Genomic DNA, 14,262 nt, shown 5'->3' on the forward strand with positions numbered 1-14,262 from the left:
AACCACTCAAAGGCAGTGGGAACACTTGAGCTATTGGAAGGGACTGGGCAGGGTGGGAAAATTTTCAGTGGTGTTGGAGGGCGTGCTGCAACTGAAGCTGCTGGCAGAGACCTCTCAAACTGCTCACCACCTCTACTTTCTCATTATGTTAGCCCCTACCACAGCCTGATGCCTGGCAAGAATGCAGGTCTCGGGTTTTGAGTAACAGGGTGGGCCAGGGACTGCTGGGCTGGGCTGCAGCAAGGACTGCCACTACCTTTTAGGCTCTCTTTGAGCACTGAGCCCAGCTGGAGGTTTCTCAGCTACTGAGCAGGACCAAAGCCCTTGTGCAGGGACTTCCCATGCTGATATAGCTGTGTGTGGAGGACTGTAGTACAAAAAAGTCATAAATGTATGAAATACAGTAACACCTGCAGAGGCGCATAAGGTCCAAGGTAACTGGATGACTTTACAACTAGAGGAGGTGATAAAAGGGCAGAAAAAGAACATTAGGGAAGACCAAGGAATGCTGCAGTTTTCTCTGAAGCCACATACCAAAAATGCTGCCACAGGCAGAGTGTGTTCAGGCATTGGGAAGTTTAGGAGGACTAGCAGGGGCAGGACACCAACTTGCCTAAAATAGCAGTACTGAAGTACAGAATTAGAAGAGGAAGGAGGAGCAGAGAAGGAAGGGGTGCAAAAGTCCAAGTTCTATTAATTTTTTTTAGTTCATCTAATTTCAGCATAAGCTTAAAAAAACCCCAAAACCTCTGGGGATTTTTCCATCTAGGAATTCAAGCTTTGAAGCAAAATCTGCTTTTCTATCTTTAGCAGATCTTATTGCTGTTCCACTTCTTTCTCCCATTCTAATGTTTAATTGGCTTTGACAGAGATGATCTATTGCTAGTTCTGTGTCAGGCCCTTGCCAGTAACTCCATGGGGTCTGAGCTTCCTCCAGTCATCTCATGCTCCTATTTTAAATATTTTAACTGGAAAGCTTAGATGACCACATTTCAGAGACTACCACTTTGCAACAAAATTCCATCTGGTCAGCATAAGGTCCACTAACTATGGTTGGAGTGAAAAATAATTTTGCCTTCATGTTGAGGCTGTACAGCTTCAATTGAATGTGATTTGGAGTGGTATAACTTGCACTGACAGCAGGAAAACTAGCTTTTAAGAATCCAAATTTCAAAGCACGCTTGTTGGCAGTCTGGTACTCACTTTCTGTTTCTTGGGGAGATTTGAGTGTTTCTCCAAAATCATACTAGTATTTGGAGAAATGGTGGATTTTTCAGAGTTTCTAGGCTTTGGGAAGGACATAGATGAGGTACCTGCATATGGAAAGAAAATTAAAATGATGGGAAACTGAAGTGGTTTAATATTACATAGAGCTATTCCTAGCCCACCTGCTAAATTGAGCTACTTAATGAACAAATAGGCCATAACATCCTTGGGGAAGAAGTAAGAGGATATTCATGGCTGAAACAAGGATAAAGCAATGCCTCATAACATCCTCTGAAAGCATACTGACAAACTGGTGAGAAAAAAGTTTAATCTCTCTGGTTGTATGTAAGTTGATGAAGCACAAGAAGCCAGGGAGGTGAGATATGTATGTGAACCAAATAGGATTGCCATGGTACTCTGCAGAATGAAGAAATGGCCATATTCCTCTCTGCAGTAGGACCTGTGAAGTAAGGACAATGCTGATACCCTGCAACTTTCGCTTTCCCTTTCTTAGAAAACTTATCACTCACAAGTATGGTGCAGAAAGCAATTCACCTGCAGACAGCATATGAGAGGCAGAGGTTTATGTATGCAACTCCAAAGGACAGCAAAGTCCTTATACTGAGAGAGTTTCACCTAAGCTAGAAGCTTGTCCTCTTAAACTACAGAGCTTGGTTAACAACCTGTAAGGAATGATGATGATTTTTTCTCCAGATCTTCTTGCATTTTAAGGTGTATTCTCTCCTGCTCCAAGGCTTCTATGTACTTGGAATAGGACCAGGAAGCCTGCAAGAACCATTAAAAACCATCAGCCTCCAGACCATGTTACTGGTAGTTCCTGGTCCATTTCAACACTGAGACAAAAAAACATGTTTATGTTATACGCCTGTTATTGAATAATCATAATTAAGAAGAGAAGTTTTGTCATGACAGTACTGGAATCATGGGGAAAATAGTATTGCTGCAAATAAGCAAATCTCAAAGCACCATGAAATGCAATTTAAACCATTTTGATAGATAGGATGTTTACATTAATTTATTCTCCGTCCCTGGTCTGAGTCTTATTCTCTCCTTTTGTCTTCAAAACCTAAATACAGAAGACTCTTCCCCTTCCAAAATTTCAGCCTATTGCACTATTGAGGACTTGATTTTATCTCCCTGCCACATTCTTACAGTATGTCCTTTCTCAAATCATTGAAGGTGTCATTAGCCTCAGAGTTCTTTCTGCCTGCCCTCTTCAGCAGCATGCTGCTACCACTAGAGGCAGATCAACTGGAGATGTCATCCCTTCCTTTACTAAGGAACAAATGTTGCTCTTTACATTGCAGCAATCACAGTTTGGGTTCCATGTAAATTTTAGGTCACTTTCCCAAATCATTACGGGAACTTTACTTTTATTTGGCCTGAGAACTTTGGGGAAAATTTGTCATATCATAACTCAGTAAGAAGAACTTCTGCCACCTTCACATAGCAGAAAGAGGCTTTGAGAAGAAACTGCTCTATAGAAGATTATTGCTCTTTCTGCAATTACCTGCCTCTTAAGGGCTAGCTCACAGGTGTGAGCAAAGGTTAAAAGGTCCATTTAAGGGATAAGAGTATGAGCTTAACTATGCAGCTTGCACTATGGTTCCATATTTTGAGGATATTTCAGACTGCCTGTTTCTATATTCTGCTCATCACTAATGTAATGGCACAAGAAGAGCTCTATGGAATGTAAGCAGTGGCTGGAGTGCGATTTACTCCTGCATCCCATGACACAGCTGGGATTATGTGGTTGCACAGATTTCCCATTATGTTATGGCAGTGTCAACTCAGCTATGAACAATCCCTTGATATTCCCAAGGTGACATGTCTGCTCTTCTTGTTTCTCCAATATGATTTTTACCTTTTCACTACAGATTTAATTCATCATGAGAGTTGTTCTGGAAGAAATATTACGCAGCTACTTTCTGCTGGATTTTCTATACAAATACCTAAATTTCCTAAATGAGTTCAGCTTCAGTTTTTGACATAAGAGTCAACAGGCTTAGACCAAACTCTTTCAAGACATCAATTTTCCAAGCAATGAAAAATTTCGTATTGTTTTAAAGAAATATTCTTTTAAAATCTACACACCTGAAGGGCTTAATTTGTTGTTAGATATTAATACTACTCAGAACCTAAATCTTAAATAAATAAATAAATTAAAAATCATTATTTGTAAGGTAGCTACACTTATAACAGCAACATTAATTGTAGAAGAATTAACAGTAATTGAAGAACCATGTGACAGTAGTATTCAAAACCAAACTCCACCTTGCCATTCTCCCAAGATCATGTTATCTCTCTTAAATTATCTTTATTATTTACCTGCCACCCATATCCATCTGAAAATGATGCTGGTCCTCTCTCCACACCAATCTCATCTCCCAAAACACTTCTTGACAGACTGATGAGTTTTTTCACCATTTCTTTACCCTGACAATAATAAGAACTCATAATCGGATGTAAAAAGTAGTTACTGAGATAAAGTAAAAAGCAAAGTCTGATGAAGAAAAATTGTCATTGGAAATGAGATAGTGTCATATACTTTAATGTTTTGTAATGCTCGGTTTCATAATTCACCACGTTGGGCATAATAAAAAAGAGCAGAAGATAGTGCATTTTAAAAGCATTCCTTTGTCCTAATTGAAGTTACCTGACCTCTACACTCCTACAGACTATCTTTCTTTCAGATCCAATACCTGCTCCAAAATACAGCTAAGTGAGAGGGCAGATCTGCAACAGAATGTATTTTAAGGACAGAGAGGCCATTGTCATCCTCTAATTTGGCCTTAGGTATAAATGTAGAATGTAGGATTTCTCATTATTAATTCCAGCTTAGTCCAGTAGCTGTGAATGAACTACTGTATATATGTTAGGAAAACAGGCAATATCTCATGTAAAACATTTATGATGAAAGACAAGGTGTTGTTATGCTTGGTAAACTGCTCTGGTGATTAACTATTTGTCATCTTCCTGTTGTTTTAGTGTTTTACCAAGGCTGCACATTTGCACATTCTGTCTGATGGTCCCAAAACTCTTTATGAACATTAATAATCCTTCATATCTAACCTCACATAATTAACCCCACAACATCCCCATTAGGCAAGTAATATAACCTTCCCATGTTGCCAGTGAGAAATTGTGAAAAAAGAGAAGTCAAATGGTTTCCCAAAGTCACTCAGAAAGCCCCTGAAAGATGTGAAAAGGATCAGAATATTCTACTTCCTTACTCCCAAGGTGCCTTTTCTTTCCTCATCATCCTTACTGTCCTATGGACCCATCATCTGTAAGGGTGACTTTTGAGTATAGAACTGCCCAGGTGGTGTGCTGTTTACTAACAGTCAGCTTACTAACTTCTGTGGCACACTTGATGGAACAGGGATGCCAAAGCAAATACAGAAATAGTGTGTATGCTAATATACTATAGTTTATGTTTGCTGGCTTTCTCAATGAGAATAGTGAATTAAATGAGGTCTTTAATAATGTCTTCTCATAATAAATTAGGCAATGTTATGGCAATGTCATATCCCATGACTTTACACTTACTAACAAATAAGCTTACTGGTGAGAAGCTTAAAGAGAGATGAGGGAAATATTGAAAAGCTAAATTAATGCTTATGATTTTACCTTTCTCTGCTAAGGGCATGGAAAGAGTAAGTAGAGATTTACAGTGTAATCAAAACTGTTTTGTACACTTGAAAGCAGAAAATCCAAAATCTGTTTTGGACATAAAATTGTGTATACAACAAATTACAAATAGTGTCATCAAGGCAGTCTGCAAAAAGTGACTAATTAGGTTTTTTAAAGTATGTGGCATGTGCTTCTAGCAGTTAGCAAAGGAACAGATTCACAGATGGGTCAAAGATGAGCCCATATATCTCTGCCACACTAAGTGTAAATATGTGAAAATGGAGAAGGAAACCATTTACTCCCAAGGCAATATCTTTTAAAACAACTATTTTAGCTCAATACTGATGCAGTCACATTATGCTGAATGTTTGAGCTTACTTCACCCTGTACCTACCCATCCCTGCCTTCCAGACAGTAAGCTTAAAAGAGATTTCTGCATGGTACAGTGTTTGCATGGCATCCCTCACTGTCAGCCACTCCTCCCCTGCAATGACTCTATTGCCAGGAAGCCTTCAATAGGATTTACCCCATGAAAAACAAATAGGCACACACAAAAAATATTGCTTTGGTCAAATAAAACCAAGTTATGCATCATTGTCCAGTGAAAACCTCCTTGTCTGCCCATTTTTTCCATTATACTACATAAAAGTCCAGCTCTTATCCAGTCAGTTCAGAAAGTGAGGTGAGCCCAGGTAGACCGGGCACTCCAGGGACAAATTTGTGAGAAGGGAGAAAGTAAAATTCCTCCCCCAAGACCATGATTGTTCTATTTGATATAAACACAAAATGGCAACTGATTTGTGGGAGGGGAAATAAAATATATATAAGAAAAAAAGACCTTTTCTAACATTGCCAGAGCTTTCCTCTCCTTCAACATTGAGCCTGGTGGGGCAGAGGAGCACAGACATTATTTTAAATGCCAAGAAATCATCACCTTCTACAAGCTGCCAAGTGAACCTGCTATCACTTATGTTAGATGAACCTTATCAGTATCCTTCAGGGATACTGAATCATTTGAATAGCTATGTCGTCACTGAGGGGACAGAAATCTCAGGCAAGAGAACAGGGAATGGCAAATTCTTTAAACAATAATAGAAGGGGGAAAGAGCTTCAAAGACTTATCTGTTCCACCTATTCTTTCAAGACATTTAAAAAGGTAACTGCTTTACTGACAATTTTTTTGTGAGAATAGTCTGCAGACTGTTCACTGAACTGCACTCTCTGCCTGTCGCATTCTAAAATTTCTTACCCTGTTTCCCAGCTTAGAGTGGTAATTCACCTTTCCCATTTGTTCCCCATAAAAGTTAGGCTTTTGCCCTCTTTTGCTCTTTACTTCCTTGATCTTAATCAGAAATCTTACAGACAGGCAACAAGCAGATGGAAAAAATAAGTCTGTGAAAACGCAAAAGTGCATTACTTTGAAATATTGCATTCTTGCACTCTAAGTATTGCCAATGGCCTTGCCAGACATATCTGTATGGAGGCAACGTGATTTGGAGAAAGGAACATGAGTTCTTGGATTTTAGACTTCACTTGACATTGGTGTGTGGCCTTGAGTTACGCTTCACTGGTGCTCCATTTTCATGTGTCTAAAAGAGGATAACAATATGTACATGCTCTTACGGGCATATATATCTTTATCTGTCCAGGTACTCATGTGGTTCTCATCACGAGGAACATCTCAACACATGTGTACATGGTATTTAAAATATGAAAGGTCTTTTAATGCTACTTATGATAGTTTGCAAGTCCAATAATTTCTCTGCCCTTAAAGGAATGTTCTCTCCTCAAAGCTGGCCAAACAATTACCTTTCATAAAAAATAAACTTTTGCAAAGCCTATAATCAATAGGAAAAAAAAATCCATTATATTTTAATAATAAATTCCAAGAAAAACAATTTTACAACCAAGCACTCCGCTTTAGAGGTCAAAGTTCTGTTAATGCACTGAAACTGTCTGGAAACTCATTGTGAACAGCCTAATAGTTCCACTGTCAAAGCTGAGAAATATTCAAGAAAAGACAAAGACTATATAAAACAATTAGCGCATAAATATTTTTTAAAATAATGTGCAGACTTTTCAAATGCTCCTTCTGAAAAAATAGATATGAAATGTGGTTTGGTTCGGTTTTGTTTTCAATAGTGACCCAAGACTGTAAATTCTAAAATAGGACAGTACATCCTGAAAGTGCAAACAGGTCTGCAGTTACCCCTTGTACATATGGACCATACACAGAATTTTTTTTTTTTAAATTCAGCCCTCTTTTTCACTCTTCTCTTGGCACAAAAGATGGCTAAAATACATTTTCCCCTCTGCTTAATGAAAGGAGTATTCAAGTGACTCATCTGCTTCAAGTTAAACGTACGTATACGCATGACAGGATTGAGAACTAATCGCCCTAGGACTGGGTCGCGTGTAAAGCTTGAATTCTAACAAAAAGATTTTGGTAGCTTTGGATCAGGCCGAGAAAGGGATATTTGAATTCACGTATGTTTGCTTATGAAGGAGTTTTTATGGAGTTTGTCAGCTGTCATCTGAAAATTTGTAAGCCTTACCTCTGTTCTTTTGCCTTCCTTCTTTCGCATCTTTTTTCCCTTTTTCCTCTCCAAAGCAAGTAGAATTTTGTCACTAGCCAAATTGCTTCGAAACTTACAAAATTTTGGCCAAAATTTAAACAGAAGAGCAAAAATAGTCATCTGTGCAGAAAGAAAAGAGTCAGTCTTGGCCATGTTAAGAAAACAGAGTTTACTGTAAAATAAAATGCAGTTTACCATGAGAATGAAATAACTATTTCTTTCTGAATACACAGCCTTGTTCCTCCCACGTACTGTGTCCTGACTTTTCAGCCCAGCTTTGCTCGGCACATGCTTTTCATCAGTGTGTTTATTACTGGTGAGAAATCTTCCTAAAACACAGTTAAAAGGCACTTTCTTTTTTTATATTTCCCTAAACAATTGTTTGCATTAATGAAAACATCCATCATTTTTTACAAGTATTCCTGATAAAATATACACCAGTAGAATTGCTTTTGCACCACTGTTCTGCTCAAGTATTTCAAGTATTCAGTTCATTAGGGAGAGGGGGTTTCTTCCCTCCTTAAGAGAAAGGAAATACTTTTTTGCCTCTGGAAAGGCTCTTAAACCACATTACAGATCTATGAGCAAATCTTGGATAATTTTTAAATGATATAATCTCTCACAGGGTCTTTTTTGAACTAGAATAAGAAAAACAATTTTAGAAAAGCAAACAGAGGGGCTCAGTGAATTCTGTTGCTGCACGTACTAAGGCTCACATTTTTCATTTATTTAGACATTGAATTCTCATTGAGAAACCTGGCTTCAAAGGAGGCGAGCGTGCTCAGCACCTCACTGGTTCTTGCTCAACAGACTTGAAAGTGACATGTGAGTCACTGTCATGTTCCAGTTATAGCTTTTTGGCCAAGTTCTTCCCTTGGTTTTGTGTCACATTTCTGGAGTTCATTGGGTTTTACATGGGCTGAAATGAGACTTCTTATTTCTCTTAGGATCTATATGAACACTTTTCTCTGACAAACCATTAATCTTTTGTGATTGAAACACTTCATGGATTCACAGTTGATGTTTAAAGGTGTTGGTGGTAATTTTCTAGGAAGAGGAACTACTTTTGTTGGGTTTAGAAGATATGTCAGAGAAGACAGTACCAAGGAATAAGAAAATAGTAAGTCTGTAGTAAAGGTTCACAGAGTGCTGTTCAGTCTGATAACTACAAAGATCAGAGAGAAAATTATCTACAGCCATTTAACACAGACTTTCTGTAATAAAGAAGGGAAAGACATTCAGTAAGTTGGGCTGTGCTTCACTCACATCTGCATTTTTTTCATAAACTACAAAATCTACAAACTTTCTAACTACAAATTACTTCTCTGACATTAGCCAAGTGGTAAAGAACAAACAATTGAAAACATAGACAGAATTCATTTCTACTGCCAGAATTGCTAACACAGATCTGGATAACACCTTTCCAGGATCAGCTAGCTGTCAGAGAGTGTCCAGTTTATTGAGCAGTAAATATCTGAAGCCTCTCTGTCATCCCCACCATACAATCTTAATTGAAATGCATGAATATAGTGTCCTCCTTCATACCCAAGTGTATGTATGGAGTCCAAATTGTTACATAAGCAACAAAAACTGTCCTTAAAATCAAGCACACAGACTCTAGCCAGATCTGTTAGAGAAATTCTTCCAGCTTCTTACCTGTGCTTCTCTAAAAATGTAAGGTCCTAGTTCTTTCCTGTGCTCCAGAATCTTCTTTGCTTGTTCAGCTGGGATGTCAATCTGCAAAGCTGGCGGTACGGCAGAATTAATAAAGCAGTCAATAATAGCTGTGATCTTTCTCTGGACTGTGGCATCATCACAATGAGAATGGCACAAGTCCTGAAAGAAGAAAAATAGCATTTTCAGTCGATGGAGAGAGAGACGAAAGATCCTTTACAGAGGCCCAGTGATCAAAGAGTAATAGTCATACAAAAATAATTATACAATAGATTTCTTCAGCATGTAGGACAAAATTCTTATAGCAAATATGCATGGTGAAAGACATAGTTAAGACATGAGTGGGACTTCTGGTTTACAAATGCAGATATATAGCAATTGTTGCTTTTAGGTGATAATCTCTGCCTGCTCATTCTGAAGGAAAAGGATAGTTTTTATCCTGCATTCAGTCTAAGTACATTACTGGCAAATAGGAGGCATTTCTGAAAAGAAAAACACACCTACAAGTGTAAAATGCACTTATTTTCTCTATGTGCCTGCTATGACTAGCATAACACTGGCAACTAAAAGACCGAGAAATACTCTAGATACTCCTAGAAAATAAGGGAATTATTTAGAGGGTACAAGGACGCATAACCAGGAATGCTGGCACAAGAGGGAACAATTTCAGCTATCAGTAAAATATTGCATTCATTGAAATCTTCTAGTTTCCCCGTTCATTAAGATTTTCTAGTTTCCCAAAACCTCAGTGTTTGAAATAACACTGTGCAGAACAGAATACAAAACAAACCTAAACTTACAAGGGTGAGATCTCAAAGAAACTCTGGGGTTTTCTACTTTTTTTAATGTGATCCTATTGTTCTTGTAAAACCTGTTATTACTGTATTTTCACACTCTGACGACTGTACCATTGGACTTTGACAGGAAGGAAAAATAATTCGAAGGGCTTCCTTCAAACATTTTGAAACATGAACTTTCCGTCTATCTGTAAGCATTCAGAAATTTCTATAGCAGTAGGAGATTATCGCATATATGTACTAAAGACACAATGAGCACTTCAGAGTGTTTTCAGGAAGAGAGGTCTCTAAATGAAGAGTGTGCATTTAGTTTTGGTATAGGAGGCTGGATATTTACTTTGCAAAGAAATTAAAAACAGGGCTTTGAACCAGAAATGTGGTATGTGAAAGAACTGGCTTGTTTTATTTTGAATACTTTTTAGTTTTGTGAAGGAAAAAAAGAATGATAAGAGCTACAATGAAGAAAGTGAGGCAATACAAAAACATATTCTATATATCCTAAGAATATATTGTGGCTTCCTTTGCTCAACCAGCATAGAAGAAATGTCAGAGTGCTGTAGTAAGAGGGAAGACAAACAAGCCATATGATATCAAAAGGGATGAGACATGAGCATAGATGAACAGATGGAAATGATCCACAGAGTCATATTTCTTCGTATTTGTTTAAAAAAATAATAATTGTTTTTTGATTTTCCCAAGATGTGCCGCCAGCGAGGAGCAATGCAGCCATTGACTCCGAAAGGGAGTTCTGTCTAAACTGATGGCATGGTAGGGCTCAGACAATACAAGTATGCACTGTGCAAAGTGCTGCCCACGTCTTTGGCAATATTCCTCCAGTTCAGCCTGACCCACAACACTCCTACTACTCCAGCCCTTTGCTTCTATAAAGAGCATCAACTGCCAACCATGACAAATTGCATGGATGTAGAAATATGGTCAGATTGTACTTTTTCTTGATAAGAAGACAAATAAAATTAACATAAATGAAGGAGAGGAGGTGGGACATAAAACAATTAAGATGCTTCAGAGAGCAGATCCACAAAGCAAAGAGTCTCAACTACACTCCACATTAATCTGCAGAAAGTTTTCCATGTCCTCCACAACGTAGCAATGAAGAGTCAGAAATCTGAAAAAACATCAAATATTTTGAGAGATTTATGTCATGGAACTTCAGGTGCCTTCATGTCAAGTTTCTAGTCCAAGCTAGTCACTCTGTAATGAAGAGATAGACAACAGCAGCCCCAGAGAGCATTTCAGCTGATGACTCTTTGCTTGAGCATCAGAGCCGTTGTGAGGAAGGGAGGTTGCCTCCTGGAAACAGAGGAGCTTCAGCTTCTAAAGCAGATCTCAAACTCAAATGCATAAAATTAAACAATGAAAATACACCACATGCCTGCAACAGGATCTCTAAGTGCTGCTGCAGCATCAACTGTGTTTATCTCCTAATTCCTGAGCATGTTAGCCAACCTCGTGCCTGCCATGTGCACAGAAGCTATGTTCAGGAGCCCAGGGGATGCTCTGCACTCTGATAGCAATATTGCAGCAGCGATATCCCAGAGGCAATAGGAATGAGGAACAAGTGAAAGACTCGTGGTGCCCTCCATTCAGTCCAGAGCACTCCTAGGAGGCTGCAGTGTGAGGTAAAGGTTGGCTCCAGCGTTTTCCCATTGTGTTTCACCCCACACAGTAGCAATTTCACAGAGGCCTGTACCTGGGAGAGAGACAATCCCTGATGACCTTCCCCACCACATTTCACCTTGGCCACATCATCAGCTGCAGTCAAATGCAACTGTATGAAGTGCAGGGGGGCTGGGGTCTGCATTGTATATATAAGTATTTTGGGTAGATACTATCTTTACATCTGTACATTTGATTGAATTTTGAAGTTTTCTCTGATTTTTGAAGGATTACCAAATTCAGCAATAATCCCATGATTTAACAGTATGTAACTATAAAGAAAGAATTAACATTTTAATGCTTGCATATTTTTACAGATGTATACCAAAATCTGGCCATTAGCCAGCTTGTAGTATCTCTTTAGAGTCTGAGAATAATGTTAATAGTTTGAAGAAGCATAAAGAAATACAGAGCTAATACAGTCAAGTCATTAAAATAGTTACCCTTAAGAAGTGAGGATTTCCATCAAAGAAAAAACAGTTAAACAAAGAAAGAGGTTTTACTATGAAAAAGAAAATGCCTAGAGATATTCTTATTAAAATTCTCCTAAGATGCATTAATGGATGCATTTGCTCCATTTTACCACCGTACCTTATACTTCTGTACCTCTTGCCAAAAAAGCACTCCGTTCCCCAGTAGGTCTCCTTTCAGTGACACAAAGCATTGAAACTGATTTGCTGTCACCGGATTCAACAGTGCTTTGCGAAAAGCAATTATTTCACTGGATGAAGAAACCCACTTACTGTCCACATGCTGTCAGAAGAAGAAATAAATGCACCAAATAAACTTTGTTTCAAAAAGCAATAACAAAGACATTAGTTAGCATAAACTGTCTGATTCTTATCTTTGCACTGACCCTAGCTTTCAGTAGTTTATGAGTTTATGACATGGATACAATAGAATGTGGCAAAGTTTCATTTCTTTCTTTCCATCTTTTTTCTTTTTTTTTTTTTTAATTTCAGTTTGGTTTGGGCAACATTTTTGGAAGACATGATGGGAGAGGAAATGACTGACAGTGATTTAGACCATCTGACTACATACTATAAAGTATGGAAACAGCTATTGTTATTGATTATGGCAACAGGCTACTTTTCTAGAGAACAGTTTGAGTTTTGTGCAAACAAACAACAAAGAAAAAGGAACAGAAAAACCACATAGCTTAAAGTTGTAAAATGCTTCTGACAGGGATCTCACCAACAAAATGAGCTTTGAAATGTGTTGCCAAGATCACCAACAGAAGCCGGAGAGCTTGCTTTCTGTGGAATAAGGCTACCAATAGTAAAATAGAATTTAAAGTCATTGAGACATTTTGGAAATCCTCACACTGCAAAGCACAGAGCAGTAGGCAGCCAGGAAAGGGTGGAGAAAGAAAGATGGCTTATGCAGGGATAGTTTGTTTGAAATGAAGTTCAGTCTGGCCTGCCTTCCTGAACAAACAGTTCTTGTGCTGCCACTGAGGAGCAAGCCAAACAACCCTCCTTTGTTATCAGATGGGTGAATGAAAACTGTCTTCTAACAGTGCTTGAATTCCTGGAGGGATGGAGTGCTGTTCAACGGTCAGCATGGGACAGAAACCTTTTTAGTTCCTGCAGACAGTCCTGGAAATCTGACCTGATTCTAAGTGGAAAGTCTTTCTGCAGCTTCTCTTAAAAACAGGGGTTACGCTTAGTGTCCTGCCACAGAGCCTGCCAGGGATGAGAGCCTGCCCTTGCAAGAGGGTGGGTTGGTGGTTGTGCAAAGGGTCCCTGGGTTAAAATTAAGTTGGCTCAACTTAGACAGTAGGGTGGCATCTTCTCAGCCCTCCTCCAATTCTCCAGACATGTTCTATCCCCTGTCGTCAGGATTTAGGCAACTTCTGGGAAAAATTCTTTCTGGGGCATATTCATGAAGGGAAGAACAAAATGTTGCTCCCACCCCTATACTAATATACGGGTACTGCTTATTTTATGGGTCAACAACCTTGAAGCAGAACATGGAAAATAACCGTCCTCCTGACAAACAAAGGGAAAACTCAGTTAACAGAACCCACATGCACTTTGGATCCTTTTCGATGCTAATGGTTTGCATGGACAATTGGTGACCGGGTCTCCAGTTTGATTTCAACAGACAATAAAAGTTCAACTGAATAATGTACACAACTTGTATGTTGGCAATCACAAAGAGTTCACTGCTCTTCAAGAGGAAAAAAACTGGCAAACATCTGATGAAGTGTATTATTACAAAGGTTTAAGATGTTTAAAATTGATATTATCTCAATGCTGTAAGATTAAAATACAATTCTAAATGAAACAGATACTGTGAGATATGATTAAACCTGCCCACTCCACTGCATACTTCACATTCTCTTTTGTGTCTGCACGTAATCCACTCACAATAATAAATAAACTACCAGATGCTGGAATGAACAGCTTGCCCCAATAAGTCCACTGCATGCAAAATACAGATAAATGTGAATTAAAGGTACAAAACCAGTTTGAGGAGGGTTAAGAGTGCTCCAAAGCCCAGGACAAGAAACATATTTTTTCAAGTATGACCTCTCCAGCCAGGAAGGGAGAGAAATTTACCGTGAACATCCAGCAGGGAGCTAAATTCACCAGTAATGTGAGCAATCCATCCACTGTAGCCAATACAATCATGCCTGATTTTGATAGCATTACATTTGGGCTTCACACTGTCAG

The 14,262-nt window shown here is 38.6% G+C and overlaps 1 protein-coding gene across 1 annotated transcript in view; it reads right to left on the minus strand.

The window, feature by feature from the left end:
• Positions 1-1,203: 1,203 nt before the first annotated feature.
• The window catches only part of RGS22 (regulator of G protein signaling 22), a gene marked incomplete at its 3' end in the record, with an annotated part of 61,034 nt that continues 47,975 nt past the window's right edge, over positions 1,204-14,262 (minus strand). Inside the window, exons 22-27 of the mRNA XM_029085513.1 lie at positions 12,176-12,337; positions 9,093-9,272; positions 7,416-7,556; positions 3,556-3,663; positions 1,890-1,992; positions 1,204-1,313 (exon numbers count right to left, since the gene is read on the minus strand). Of these exons, the coding sequence (XP_028941346.1) occupies positions 1,204-1,313; positions 1,890-1,992; positions 3,556-3,663; positions 7,416-7,556; positions 9,093-9,272; positions 12,176-12,337 (804 nt within the window). The remainder of the gene's footprint in view (positions 1,314-1,889; positions 1,993-3,555; positions 3,664-7,415; positions 7,557-9,092; positions 9,273-12,175; positions 12,338-14,262) is intronic.

Source organism: Antrostomus carolinensis, unplaced genomic scaffold (genome assembly GCF_000700745.2).
Source record: "Antrostomus carolinensis isolate BGI_N321 unplaced genomic scaffold, ASM70074v2 scaffold8246, whole genome shotgun sequence".
In the NCBI taxonomy this organism is placed as follows: Eukaryota; Metazoa; Chordata; class Aves; order Caprimulgiformes; family Caprimulgidae; genus Antrostomus; species Antrostomus carolinensis.